Source organism: Pimephales promelas, chromosome 1 (assembly GCF_988280905.1).
Source record: "Pimephales promelas chromosome 1, fPimPro1.hap1.1, whole genome shotgun sequence".
Taxonomy (NCBI): Eukaryota; Metazoa; Chordata; class Actinopteri; order Cypriniformes; family Leuciscidae; genus Pimephales; species Pimephales promelas.
In genome coordinates, this window is record NC_142769.1 from 48704269 (window position 1) to 48718260 (window position 13992).

Sequence of the window (13992 nt, forward strand, 5' to 3'; positions counted from 1 at the left end):
TTATCCGATTACTCGATTAATCGATCGATTAAGTGCTAGATTAATCAAAACAACAAAAAGAATCGATAGCTGCAGCCCTCCAAAATATGCTAGCAAGCTACTTTGAGTGCTTGTGGCATTCTGAAAAAGTTGAGATGTTTCTCGCCACGCCTACATTTTAAATAATGATCTTGAGCGTGCTAAAGACGTGATATGTGAACGGCCCCATACACTCCGTTTCCAGCAGTTCTCAAATGAGTAAAAACAAGTATGTAAAAACAAACTTTTATTTTGGATGCGATTAATCGCGATTAATCGTTTGACAGCCCTAGCAAATATATTTATTAAGTATTATATTTCACCAGATTTTATAGTGTATCCATTTAGTACACATGCATACCGAACCGAAAGACTCGTACTGAACTTTTTTGGTACGAATTTATGTATCGTTACACCTCTAAAGAAAGCTCTTAAAAAAAAAAAAAAAAAAGGATGAGGACCTCTCCGTAGATCCTGAATGTGCAGCTCTCTTCCTCCAGCTCAATGGCTGTGACGCCGGGAACTTTGCGGGCCTGCTGGATGTTGGCTCCGTGAGAACCGATGGCCAAACCCATCAGATCCTCGCGCACCCTCACTTCCTCCTGATACGCAGACGCCAGCTGTTTACTTGTCTGCGGCACACACAAAAACACACATTTATATAGCACCTTTCACAGATAAAAATCACAAAGTGCTTTGCATGTAGCAAAGTAGCAATTTGAACAGTAAAAAAATAAAAAATAAAAAAAATACAACATTACTCAGTCAACTGAAAGATGTTTAGCTGGATGTCTGTTTAATTAAACCATTCTAGCGTAACCAGGATCACTTTTACTGGAACATGCATATAATGACCACAAAAAAAGAAAGAAAACTGCACTAACAATCAACAGGGGGACAAAGTTTGAACTGCAGAGGAATTCCTTCCACAAATTGTGGCGCTTCAGGAAAAAAATAAAAAAATAAAAATCTGCTTACCCAAAAGGCTTCAGTTTGTTTACTTCATGAACTGGTATTTGACCAGAACTAAATCAAGTTAACTATTGCTCAACTTATATCTACAGACCAAGCTGCCAAACATAATCGCGATATACACATGATAAAATTTAATGAATGCATAAAAGTCTTTTTCAATATTTACTCAATTGAACGAAAACTATTTTACAAATGCCAAGCTACCATTTCTGTTAACGATCAATGCAATAATCTCTACCAGCTATTATATCTTCATGATTATTGTGTTGTTTAGGACAGGCTAACCTATTTAAATGCAAAATGAGTAACAAATGGTAGTCCTAAAAAAAAAAAAAAAAAAATTTTTTTTTTTTTAAAAGCACATATCTGCTAACCTCTAAGTGTTTGGTGGCCTCCTCATTACGGGACATCAGCATGAGTTTGGTGCGAATACTCCGGAAGTGCATGTCACTCAGTAGAGATGCTCGTTTCACCGTGGACTCGTTCGTGGACTGTGGAGGAACAGACAAACACCTTCAGACACAAACAGAGCACATCTCAGTCTCATTAAAGAGAGAATAAATAAGAATGAAAAACACTGACCAGGACAATTAGTTGGTGTGTAGAGGTGTTGTAGAAGATGCAGTTGGCGCCGATTGCTTTCCTGAAGTCTTTGTGGATGTTCTCAGTTAAACAGCTGCGTCATTCAAAAGAAAAACAATTATTCCAAAATGTATGAAATCAATAAAGCAATGGTTCTGTCGGTCTGATTAATATAGTTAATATAACCTGGGTTGTATTTTATTTTACTCAAAGATATTTTTTCTTTCATGGCTTTTAAGCATTGTCGCATCATCTGTTCACATTGGCTTAATTTGGAGATAAAATGACACACAAATTTAAACCCAAATACTGCTTAGACTAGAGGAAGCAAGATGGAAGTGAACAGAACAGAAAATATACAGAAAAGGTTTGAGGTCATACGCCTCTTATGCTCACTAATGCAGCATTTGATAAAAATTACAGTAAAACTGTAACATATTACAATATAAAATATTCCTGTGATCAAAGCTGCATCATTACTCCAGTCTTCAGTGTCACATGACCCTTCAGAAATCAGATTTCAGATTATCATCAGTTTCATATTTTTATGGAAATAGCCAGATTTTTTAAGGGTTTTTTGATGAATGGAAAGTTCAAAATAATATGATGTAATTGAAATTAATAATAAATGGTCATATACACTTATATAAATTATTTTTTTATATTGACTTCAAAATTTTGGACTGTAGTGAAATATAAATATTTCAAAAGTTACAAAAGTCCACCCTAATTATGCATGACTTAGTCGCATTTAGCATTACCCCCTGCTGTAGATAAAGTTGGGAATCGAATATCAATTCCAATTCTAGTTCTAATTCTGCTTACAGATTCTTGTGTGTACATTTCAATGTGGTTGTAAACCATTAAAGCGCAAGACGACATGAAAGAACTCAGTTCGGCACGCGTTTTCTGTGCCTGGCACAAGAAGCCACCTCTTATATAATATGAACACTACTAATACCCAATAAACCTGCTGCCGTCTGTCATTACTATTAATCAAAAGAAAAAGAAAATCACTCACAGATCTTCACTGAATAACTTTAACAAGGATAAATCTATATTTTATTTATGAAAGTAAAACTATGCAGTAACTTTGTTCAGTTGCATTTATTTTAAGGCTGTGCAAAAATTAATTACGATTAATCGCATCCAAAATAAAAGTCTGAGTTTACATAATATATTTGTGTGTGCTGTATATAATTATTTTGTATATATAAATACACACACATGCATTTAGGAAAATGTGTTATTCGTATATAAAATATTTATATTTCTATAATATAGATTATGTATTTATATACATATACAGAATTTAAGCACAAATAATTCTTAAATATATACATGCATGCATAGGTATTTATATATACAAAATAATTATATACAGCACACACAAATACATTATGTAAACTCAGACTTTTATTTTGGATATGATTAATCGCAATTAATTTTCACAGCCCTAATTTATTTGTGCTATTGCTAATTTGACTATTTCTTCTTGTATTCTCGACCGTACACTTGTCATTAATAATGTTTGAAATGCATATCAGTTAGTCTAGTTTATAAGCTGTGTCTTCTTTAGGCTGAGGATTTAGTAATGGCATTCAGCTGCAAAAGAATGTTTTTCAAAAACAATATTGGAATCGATAAGCAGAATCCAAATCGCTGAAATGTGAACGTTACGCAACCTTTACCGTGCGTCACCCCATCAGATAGACCTGCGACCCCACAGAACCACTGCATTAATAAGGTGTACACATTAAAAAGTGGACCATCAGAACATGTGACTTACATTTCTCTGAGATCCTCGGGTACAGCAATAGGGACTTTGTAGAAGGAGTTTTCAGAGGAGGGGCTGTTGGGATTGACTGGCCGGATTCTTTCCGATGTGACGATTTCGTTGTACGTGGCGTCGCAGGCTGCATACTCGATCACATAAAACTAAATGGACGAAATAAAAATAAAAACATATCACAATGCCCACCACAAAGACACTGCATGCTAACCTACGCTTGTTAATCACTTAGGGTAGTTAAATTTTATTATTATACGAACTGGAATCATTTTGATTGGTCAAACACAGCATTTTGGGACCAAAAGGACGTTTCAGATGGTTATTTGACCATTTAATAAAATCATTTAAACTCAAAAACACTTAAATCCCCTCTTACTTACTTATTTGGCAATTATGCATGCAATACGTGAGATAAAGGTAGTCAATCTTTAATTCTGGCTCTTGTTGGGTTTATTTTGCAGTAATGACCAGCTGACTGTTTACTGCACAAGTAACAATAGCTTCTTTCACAGCCTCGTTACTTTAACAGACTGAAGCTGCTCAAAGACGGTTTTGTTGTGCTAGACCACCGGCTCAAAATGACAGTAATAAATCACGTTAGCAAGTCAGGTCACGTCATTAATATAGTGCTTTTAACAGTATAGACAGTTTCAAAGCAGCTCTAGAATCAAGTTATTGTCTAAATTTTCTTGCATGTTTGAATAAATATGTGCGCAGGTGTGTAGTCCTTTACAAACCAACCCTCAACAAACTTTTTATCCGGCTTTAAAAATGTATAATAAAGCTTCCGTGTAGCCAGTTGAACAGGAATTATCCCGACAACGTAGACCGAAGCCATCTCTCAGACTGAAGCATTTAGACAACTTTAAGTATCTACTGCCTGTAACACAATAAAAGCAGTGAGGAAGAAAATCAATTTTAAGATAAACGGGAAACAGCCCTTCCTGCCCAAATAATAACCGGCAGCCATCTCAAATCAGCATAACAAGCGTCTCTCAATGACCTAGAATGCAGTCAAAAGTCAGGTCTAAATTCGTCGAATTATCCGACTGCCCCAGTATCCAGAGTAAAGTGTGCAGGAGGGAGAAGACAGGGTCCCAGTGCTTCACTAGGAGAGGTCTGCCTGTCACCCATGTGCTGCCTTAACCTAATTACCCAAAATGTGTGTCCAGAGGCAGGTTTGAACAGGAACATGTGACAAACAGTGGCAGACACAAGCTCTGAGGAGTTTAAGTAGTGTTGGTAGAGTGTGTTAGTATTATAGAGGACTCATTATGATTTTTCTTTAGTGTGTAATGATGCTTTTTGAGCGTGGAAAAGGTCTGCTAAGTCCCTTCAGTGGGAGTTATTCTCTATATCAGTAGGCGCGTTTCCATTACTGATTAGCTCAAAAATAAGTTTCTAAATGTCGATAAAACGGCAACGTTTCCATTAACCGATGTTATGCGACTAAAACTTCTTTTTTTCCCTCTTGCGATAAGTCATTCCAAAAATCAAGGCAATGGACATGGTAGGTTTATAACCTTTATCACAGCCACCGCACTAGACAACATTTTTATTATTAATGGAAGGAGACGTGGTGTGTTATCCAAGCGTTAAAGGCAGGGAAAGACACGGAGTTCCTGGGTGTTTCTCCCTCATTTCTGCTCCGAGGTCTTGATTGTGCCATTTCTTTGAGGTTTGAGTCCAGTAGGCTATTCCTGTAATCTTTAATCCTGTTCCTTTAATGAATTTAATAAAGAACTCTGTCTCATATTGTCCAAACGGTCTGTGTGTACTTGCATTCGTTTTACCTTATTTTACCCATAATTGCAAAACGAAAAATTAACGGTTGTATTATTAAAAAGCGAAGTTGAACACCAACATTTTAGTTTGACCTGTAGACCTAAAAAAAAAAATATATATATATATATAAATATATATATGTATGTACTATATGTATGTATGTGTATATATATATATATATATATATATATATATATATATGTATGTACTATATGCATGTATGTGTGTATATATATATATATATATATATATATAAATAAATTAATAAATAAATATAATACAAATATATTTATAAAAATATATATATTAGATGAATTTTCAAATATTTGTTTATGACTTTTTGCCCCTTTATTAAACATTTAAAATATTCACAAATTAATATGAATTTTTTTTTTTTAGGTTTTACTATTTTTCTAAGGCCAAATTAGAACCTGGAAATGATATTTGTCCCACATCTGAATGAGAAGAGCCGTAACCACAGCCTACAGAAAGGGGATTTATAGGCGAGTAATAGGCTATAATAAATGTCTGAAAAAATAACAAGGCATTTTAATTCATTATTAATAAACTATTGTTTTCCTAAATCAGTGTCGGCTAAACAATTATCTCCATATCCGGATGCGCCTTTAGAGAGAAATTTTCAAACAGATTACATAATCAAGTATTAGCTTTCGATTCGGAGTGTGTAAAGGAGTAAAAGGAGTGCGTTGCAGGATAGAGAGGGGGAAGGTGGCATGTTTTGGTCAACCGATTTCTTAAATGGAAGACATATACCTAGATTAGGATGACCAATATATATTATAAAATTATTTAATGATAGCAATTGAGATGTACATATATTTGCAGAAACACTTAATTATTATTATTATTTGCGGACACGGACCCTAAACGCACCGCGTCTTCTAAGTCAGGTGACTGTAAATGCGCAAAACCCGTTTCCATTGCCGTTTTGAGAAATACTCCTTTTTTGAATTGCCTGAAAAACCTCCTCATGTGAGCATAAAAACTTTTTTGTGATAAGCGGGAGTTTTTGCGAAATGGACGCGTTTCCATTTAGCAATTTCAATTTGCGCAGCTAGTGTCTCCGTTTCTGAACTCCCTGAAACGCCTCCATTGTAGTCTCACGTCACTGTATTCCTAATTTAAATAATTCTGATATTGAAACCAGAGCATCCGGGATTCATACAGAAGATTCCAGATGTCTTTAAATGGACCTACATTTTGCGCTTATTTATCTTGCTTGTATAGACTGAACACATATTCAAGAGCTTAAGGCGATCTACTATTAGATCACCAGGGGGTTCAGTCTGACTCAATAAATGAGATCACTCTAGTGGTTGTGGGTAACTGGGTCAAGTGCAGCAGATGTGCACATTAAAGCCCTACTGGAGCAGCAAGTCTCAAACAGACCCGAAACACCCTTCATCAATATTCATACACTCACTTTGGACTCGTGAATAATGAGAGTCAGAACCCTTGAAATGTCGAACACATGCTCATGTGCACAGCTTGCTCATTTGGGCCGAACTTACCTCTCCCTTCATCATCCTCACCCTCGCCATCCACCAGCCGCAGGGCTCCTGCTCGTTGGCTCTGGAGTAAACCTGCAGGAGAAAGACCAGCTCAGGTGAGTGTGTGTAAGGAAAGCACTGAAATGAAGTGTGTGTGAAAGCAGGAAATTAATTGGTATTTGTTTGTATGGTAAAAGGAGTGTGTTGCAGGATAGAGAGGGGGAAGGCGATCAACCGATTTCTTAAATGGAGGACACCATTACCTAGATTAGGATGCCCAATATATATTATAAAATAATTTTATGATGGCAATTGAGATTTGCAGAAACACTTATTTTACACAATATTTGCCAAATGTATTTATTACATTATTATTACTGTTATGATGTACTGTATGTGTCTGTCTATCTGTGCTGCATCCAAATTGCTTAATAAATTTTGACTTGACCAATAAACAGAAAATTATTTTCTTATGACCAATAACAAAAATGGTAGATATTGAACTTCTATAATAACATAGACTCAATAAAACACTTAAAATAAGCTAGAAGGCATCATAAACATACATTTCAGCCAAGACCAGTTATGGGAACAAATATACAAAAAAGCAATATCAAGTGATCTATCATGTTTTTCAATTTAAAGGGGTCATGACATGGATTTTTATTAATTTAATTTTAAAATTTTCCTTGAGGTTCACTTTTAAATGTTGATAAGTTTTTGAATACACACACACAAACAAATATATATGCAGCAAAAGGATTATTTCCAAATGTTATTTTTGTTAGTAAACGGCCACTGTTATGATTGGGTAACGTCATTCCATAGGAAACAGTATCAGCGCCGCCAAAGAAAACATTTTTACAAACGTATTTGTCCGTGTGACGTCACAGATCACGCAATATCAAAACCAACCGATTTTGGAGTTTGATTTAATAAATGCTAAGTTATTTATAATGTGGACGACGTCATAAGCCGTGAAACTTGCATGAAGTTTTAATGGTTCAAAGACCTCTTACATGTCAAAAGCAAATTTGATTATGTCATGATCCCTTTAAGTTATAGTACAGGTGTTGCAGTGAAAGTATTTTGAATATACTGATGGAAAGACAATAGGTATAAATCAGAATGAACAACTTCAACACTCTTAAATACAACATTAAATCATTTTTTATTATTACTATTATAGACAAAATATCTTGTAGTCAACAACTTTTGTCACCTATTAAATTACTTTTCTGCACACAATAAGGCTGCATGGGCATCAAATCCCATGGACAAAATCTCATAATAAATAAAGCCCCTTTATACATAATTTCCTGCTTTTCACTCGAAAAGTACGTCATATTACTAAAGTTAAATGTGTTGTAAAGGCATTTCATTTTGTCTTTAAAGAATGACACATAATGTACAAAGTAGGGATGCACTGATATGAAAATTTTGGCCGATACCGATAACCGATAATTCTTTATATTTGAAAGCCGATAACCGATATATCTGCCGATAAACTTAAATCCAAATTATCTAATTTTGAGAGCCTCATTACAAAAACAAAAGTCTCACAATTAAATCCATGTCCCAAGCACACAATTATAATGACGTTCTCATTATAGTGTTGTATAGCCGATATGACAGATTTGTGGTGCATATGTTGTACCGAACCGTATTTTCATTTTTTTGAAGAGATTTCAATCATATTTCAAGAAATTCAAAAACATAAACAGTTCTCAATGAGCGTCTCAGCTGAAGGGAATAATACATTATTTATCGGCTTTAATATATCGGCCACATTTTCTTACCGGGCCGATAACGATAACATTAAAAATGAACATATATCGGCCGATACCGATATCCTGGCCGATATATCGTGCATCCCTAGTACAAAGTAAATGTAAGATGAGAGTCATGTTTTGTAGAGCATTTCAAAGGTCTATTTGTCCAGTGATGATTCATATGCGGGGGCTTTTTTTTAGGGTGATTATTTGAGGAGTGCTCCTGGGGTTTCAGGAGTGAGTGTATCCCTACCTCCACCTCATCTCCCTCACAAATGTCCTTGTGGTAATCGGCTGGGGGCGGCAACCTCACGTCACTGAACGGCAGCTGTCTCTCCGGTTGCCAACTTGTGGAAAGAAGCCACACACACACACACACACACACAAACAGAGGGAGCTGTCAGTCAGCTTTCTAACGACAGGTACAACTCCAGTTTCACTTCTTTGACACCCCATCCCCAAAAACCCAGCGCTCACGAAGCCAACGCAGAGAGAAGCAGCACAGTTTAATACGTTTCCTCTGGCAGATGTCCGTGTCAATTTAGGTTCACTCTAGTGGAGGAGTAAATGTGCGAGGGGTGTCAACAGGGTTCATTGTGGCTCTACTGAAATGAGCACAACATATGCTCTCAGATGCACATCTAAAGCTCACAACTTTGAATAAGTGTCATGAACACTTACACTTAATCTTAATCTAGTTAGACCCCATTAAACACAAATCTACTAAAATCCAAAGCACATGGTATCAGAGAGATGATCGTGCTCCTGGTTGTCCACGGGTCAGCAGAACCATCCCAAGAATGGCAGGGCTACCGTCCCACACTCCCCTGCCTGCATACCTCACCAGGCTATTCATGGATCTCAGTACGCCCGAAACGGGGGAGTGAGAGAAGAAGAAAAAAGACAGATAAAGATGGGAGGAGTAGGGGTACAGGAGAACTATAAAGAGCTGTGTGACAGATGCCCGAGAGAGTTAGCACAGGTGCTGAGAGAGACACATGGCTAAAGGAAAAGTGGAAGTGATCTATATCAGTTAAGCGCTAAAGAAAACAAGCTGACAGTGAGATGTGCCAAATCAGATATGACCCCACCTTACATGCATTTAAATAAATACTTGTGCGTTCATACTAGAATTAATGAAATGCATAAAATAATGGATACAACCATTTTCAATTTTTTTAGAAGTCTACTACTGTACGTTCACACCGCTTGTCAAAATAGTACGGGGGAAGCTTGTTGACGCTTTGAACGCTCTGACGTTGCAGGGAGAACAGAATGTCACAACATGAAATGTAATAAACAAGCAATACATTGAAGAAACCTTTTATAATGACAGCATTTTTATACCCGATTTGGTCGTGAAAAAATAGTTAGCTATTATTATTATTATTATTATTTGCGGTCAAATCGGCGTCACCATGGGCAAATGAATTGCATTCCCGCTTTAAAAAAGGAGCGTTCGTAAATATTTCTAATAAAAGTTGCGCTCATGCGGTCCCTATAAGCAAACAACGTCATGTCATAAATGATACGAATCCATTAGGAATCACAGCAATGGCGATTATAAGCTTCTCTTCCGTTTTCTCGGAACTAATGTTTTGGTAGGAACGAAAGTTTACATTGTGTGTTTCTCTGGAATCAGCCAGCGTGAAGGACGTCTATATTCCGATGGATTGCTGGCGTTTTGCCGCTGTGTTTTAAAATGTGTTTGAATGAAGTCTCTTATGCTCACCAAGGTTGCCTTTATTGGATCAAAAATACAGTAATATTGTGAAATGTGATTACAATTTAAAATGTTTCCATTTTATGATCAATCCTGTGATCATTCCTCCAGTCTGTCGTGACCCTTCAGAAAATATTTGTTGCTCAATTAACATTTCTCATTAGGCCCATCCACAAGTTTCCGAGGGGCGCTCCTGTAAAAAATAAAGTGGGTGAAACTTCCGGTGATGCGGCGGAAGTAGCATTCCAATGGTATTTTGTGTGTTAGTTAGCGAAGAGGCTAGCTGTTTTTCAGAGAATTATTTTACTATTTAAAGACGCAAATCTTTATGAGAGATGTCGTTACAGAGCTCAGGGACAACATGTGCTGTTCGCGGTTGTATGTATAACCGGACTAAACTAATTCAGTGGCTTAAACGTGATTGTTTTGAACATAAGCTGAAAACGAAATCAGAGTGATCCTGCCAGAGCCCGTCTCTGATCCTGCCAACGACTGTAGTTTCCATCACCTCCCAAAAGACGACGAATCTTCCTGTGTACATTTGTTTAAATTCTTAATATTATATAAACTCTATCAGCATGTGATTGGCTGTTCGCTACTGATGTTACACCTAAACTCAGGATCAAAGCCTGTGTTGACAGAATACCAAATGTGCCAGTTAATGTATTCCAATTTCCAGTAGCACATTCATTTATAATTTTGAATAAACTCCAAAGCACAATGACTAAGTGTGTATTTTTTATTTTAATTGTTTGTCAGCTCGCACAACTGTCTGTCACCATGCCTTGATGAGTATTGATTATTAATAATGTTATTATAATACTCCCAATCAACCACTGCGGAGGGTAAAGGTACTGTTATTTCACCCTTTTGAATTTGGTTGAGGTCGTGTTCCCACATCGTTAGCTAGTTTGGATCGCTATAACTTGAATGACTGTCAACTGTTGAACGAACGAGTGTCAAGCATGTCAAATCGCGCTTTGTTTACTTCGAACCGGAAGTCGCGCCCACTTTTGACGCAAGGCCTCATGGGGCGTAGGAAACTTGTGGATATCAATGTTGAAACCAATTCTGTTTAATAAAGTTAAAAAGAACAGCACAAGTTTAGATATTTTATAACATTTCAACATTTCACTTTTTGTTCAATTTAACACATCCTTGCTAAATAACAATAGTAATGACCCCAAACTTTTGAATGGTAGTGTGTGCGTTTATATATTTTATATAAATATTTTAAGGTAACTGGTAACAGGCCAGCCTGCAGTACCATTGCGAAGACCCCAGAGATGCATACAGCGCATTTAAACAGGTTGAAGCTCCTCTCGGCTAACTTTATGTGTGTGTTGGTTGTGTAGGTGGCAGAGAGTGAACACTCAACAAGCAGATCCTCGATAAAGGCTTCGGGAAAGAGCATGGAAAAGCTCGGCCAACTTACTTGTTTTCAAAGACTATTGTGAGGGAGTCTTCGTGTACATCTTTGATGAAACCCTAAAAAAAGAAGAGAAAATATGATCAGCACAACAGTTCTCCATAGTACCACGTTACAACCTGTTGCTTAGGGAGTTACATTTGCAAACAAAACCTGGGTAACGCTTCCTTTTACACTCCAGTAAATACTATGTACTTATTTTAGTAACTACAATTACTGGGTAATAACTAGTACTAACCCTAAACCTACCCCTGTTCCATGTACTTACCTTATATTAGCCAGTACTTTCTAGGTAAGTACTGTAAAAGGAAGCGTTACCCAAAACCTGTGCCATTACATCACTTCAGAATGAAAATTGCCATCATTTATTCACTCAAGTTGTTTCAAACCTGTATAAATGTGTGTTTTTTTTTTTATAAAACCCCATTTCTTTTTCTACTGAAGTCAACTGTCTGGTTACCGACACTCTTCAGCAGATGAAAGAAATTCATACAGGTTTGGAACAACTTGAGGGTGAAGTGAACTAATTCTTTACGTCGATAAAGAAATGTGCCACAAACGTGGCCTCAAGAACGGCACAGGTGTAGCATGCGAGAGCTTGTGAATGCGAGACGTAATAGGGGAGTTGGAGGAAGGCACCCAGAGTCCCCTCCTCAAAATCTGTTCCTCATCCATCACTCCTCCTACCTCCACAAATCTACCCGAGCTGCCAAAAACACGATTGCTCCAGTCGCCGCCACCCCCCCATCATAGCTTAGCTACATACAGACAATGCCTAATATGGGACGGGGAGACATGTAACCTGCTTGGAAGAGAGAAAATCTAGCTCAAGTGCATAAGCAGGCCTATTTAGAGTCACAAGACACATGAACACACACACACACACGCGACTAATAGATGAATCTGCACTCTCACGGCTGCCAAATCCACATTATCCGACTGAGAAAGACAGTATTTCTTTCTGTATGTCGGTCAAGGCGGCACTGATCCAGTAAAAAAAACTGTGGATCTAAAATCATGTACAATAACTAGCTCAATATTAAATCCCTGCTTACAACAAGTCAGCAAAATCTGAAAAGCAACAGGGTAGGCTTTTAATATAGACCGTCCCGTGCGTGTTGAAGCCATTCCAACATACTAGATTGTGAAGTTACATATCTCAGTCTGCTGACCGCTTGAGAGGCATGGAGGCTTACGTTAGGGTGGCCGATCTGGGAATGTGACACTACAGACTGCAGATAACTGACGTATGACGGAGACCTCCATTCACTCCCGTATTGGGGAACCGCGCAGAAACCTAGAAGTTAAACTTCATTTCAAACTAATGAAATAGTCTTACACATTAAAAGACTGTTACTTTGGGGAAAACAAAACCCTGCTTGACAACAAAACTGAAAGTACAGATTCAGATTATTTTATTTTATGCCATGGCAGCAGTCAGAGCTATTTTCATGGCAAAAATTAATTTACAAAACTACAATCATCATATAAATACAACAAAAACAAAACGAATATAAACAAGAAGTCATATTATACAATATATTTTGTTTTAAATTAACATATGATAAAAAAAATCCAGAACCTTTTCAGGCATAATCTCATTAAATATGTCCTTCAAAGAAGTAACTTCATAAAAGAGCCTTTTGCTTGCGTGAAGTCCAGGACAATCTAATAAAAAATGTTTGACAGATAAAGGAATTTTACAAAACATACATAAAGTTGGGTCTTCACCTTTAAGCAAAAAAGCATGGGTCAAACTTGTATGACCCATACGGCATCTGGTGTAGACCACACTGAAAGTACATATTTCAAGACATGCAAAAGTTATAATATGCATTGCACACATCAGTTGCATTGATCAATACTCTGAATATTGGGGCGGACTTTCCCCTTCAATTGCCTAAGGAGTTCGAAACATGCTAAAGTTCGAAAAATGTTTCTACTCACAACCTGGTTACATGCACGACACATGTAGTTGCACTTCGAGTGTATCTTCAATCCCAGAACAGAAGGGAAACACTTGTTTTTTTGGGGGGATTTCATGTTAAACATAGCTAACAGCAAAAATGCTAAATATGTCTATAAAAAAATAAACTAAAGGCAGGACTAAATTGGCAAGAACTCATCATCTTTTACATAACAACATGATGGGTCAGGAAAGGGAAAAGCAATGCCTGCTAAACACACTGTGTGATTTTGGTGATAAGATCAGTTACGACATGGATTTGATAATCTCGGATACGACATGCATGTAGACTGTACGATGATGACAGATGTTGAATCGTGGGCTATGACGCAAGTTAATATAGAAGAATAAAACGTCATCAGTGTGAGCTAGTGGTGAACAAACAGAACAAGATGAATATGGACGCGGTAGGTGTGTAAAGATACCCTCGTATCACGGT

General features: G+C 37.0%; 1 protein-coding gene across 2 annotated transcripts in view; it reads right to left on the reverse strand.

The window, feature by feature from the left end:
• The window catches only part of fxr2 (FMR1 autosomal homolog 2), a 33993-nt gene that overhangs the window by 16486 nt on the left and 3515 nt on the right, over positions 1–13992 (reverse strand). For both annotated transcript variants that reach the window (XM_039659448.2, XM_039659447.2), the window contains exons 2-8: positions 11594–11646; positions 8689–8782; positions 6685–6756; positions 3365–3513; positions 1576–1669; positions 1368–1484; positions 480–650 (exon numbers count right to left, since the gene is read on the reverse strand). In XM_039659448.2, the coding sequence (XP_039515382.2) occupies positions 480–650; positions 1368–1484; positions 1576–1669; positions 3365–3513; positions 6685–6756; positions 8689–8782; positions 11594–11646 (750 nt within the window). The remainder of the gene's footprint in view (positions 1–479; positions 651–1367; positions 1485–1575; positions 1670–3364; positions 3514–6684; positions 6757–8688; positions 8783–11593; positions 11647–13992) is intronic.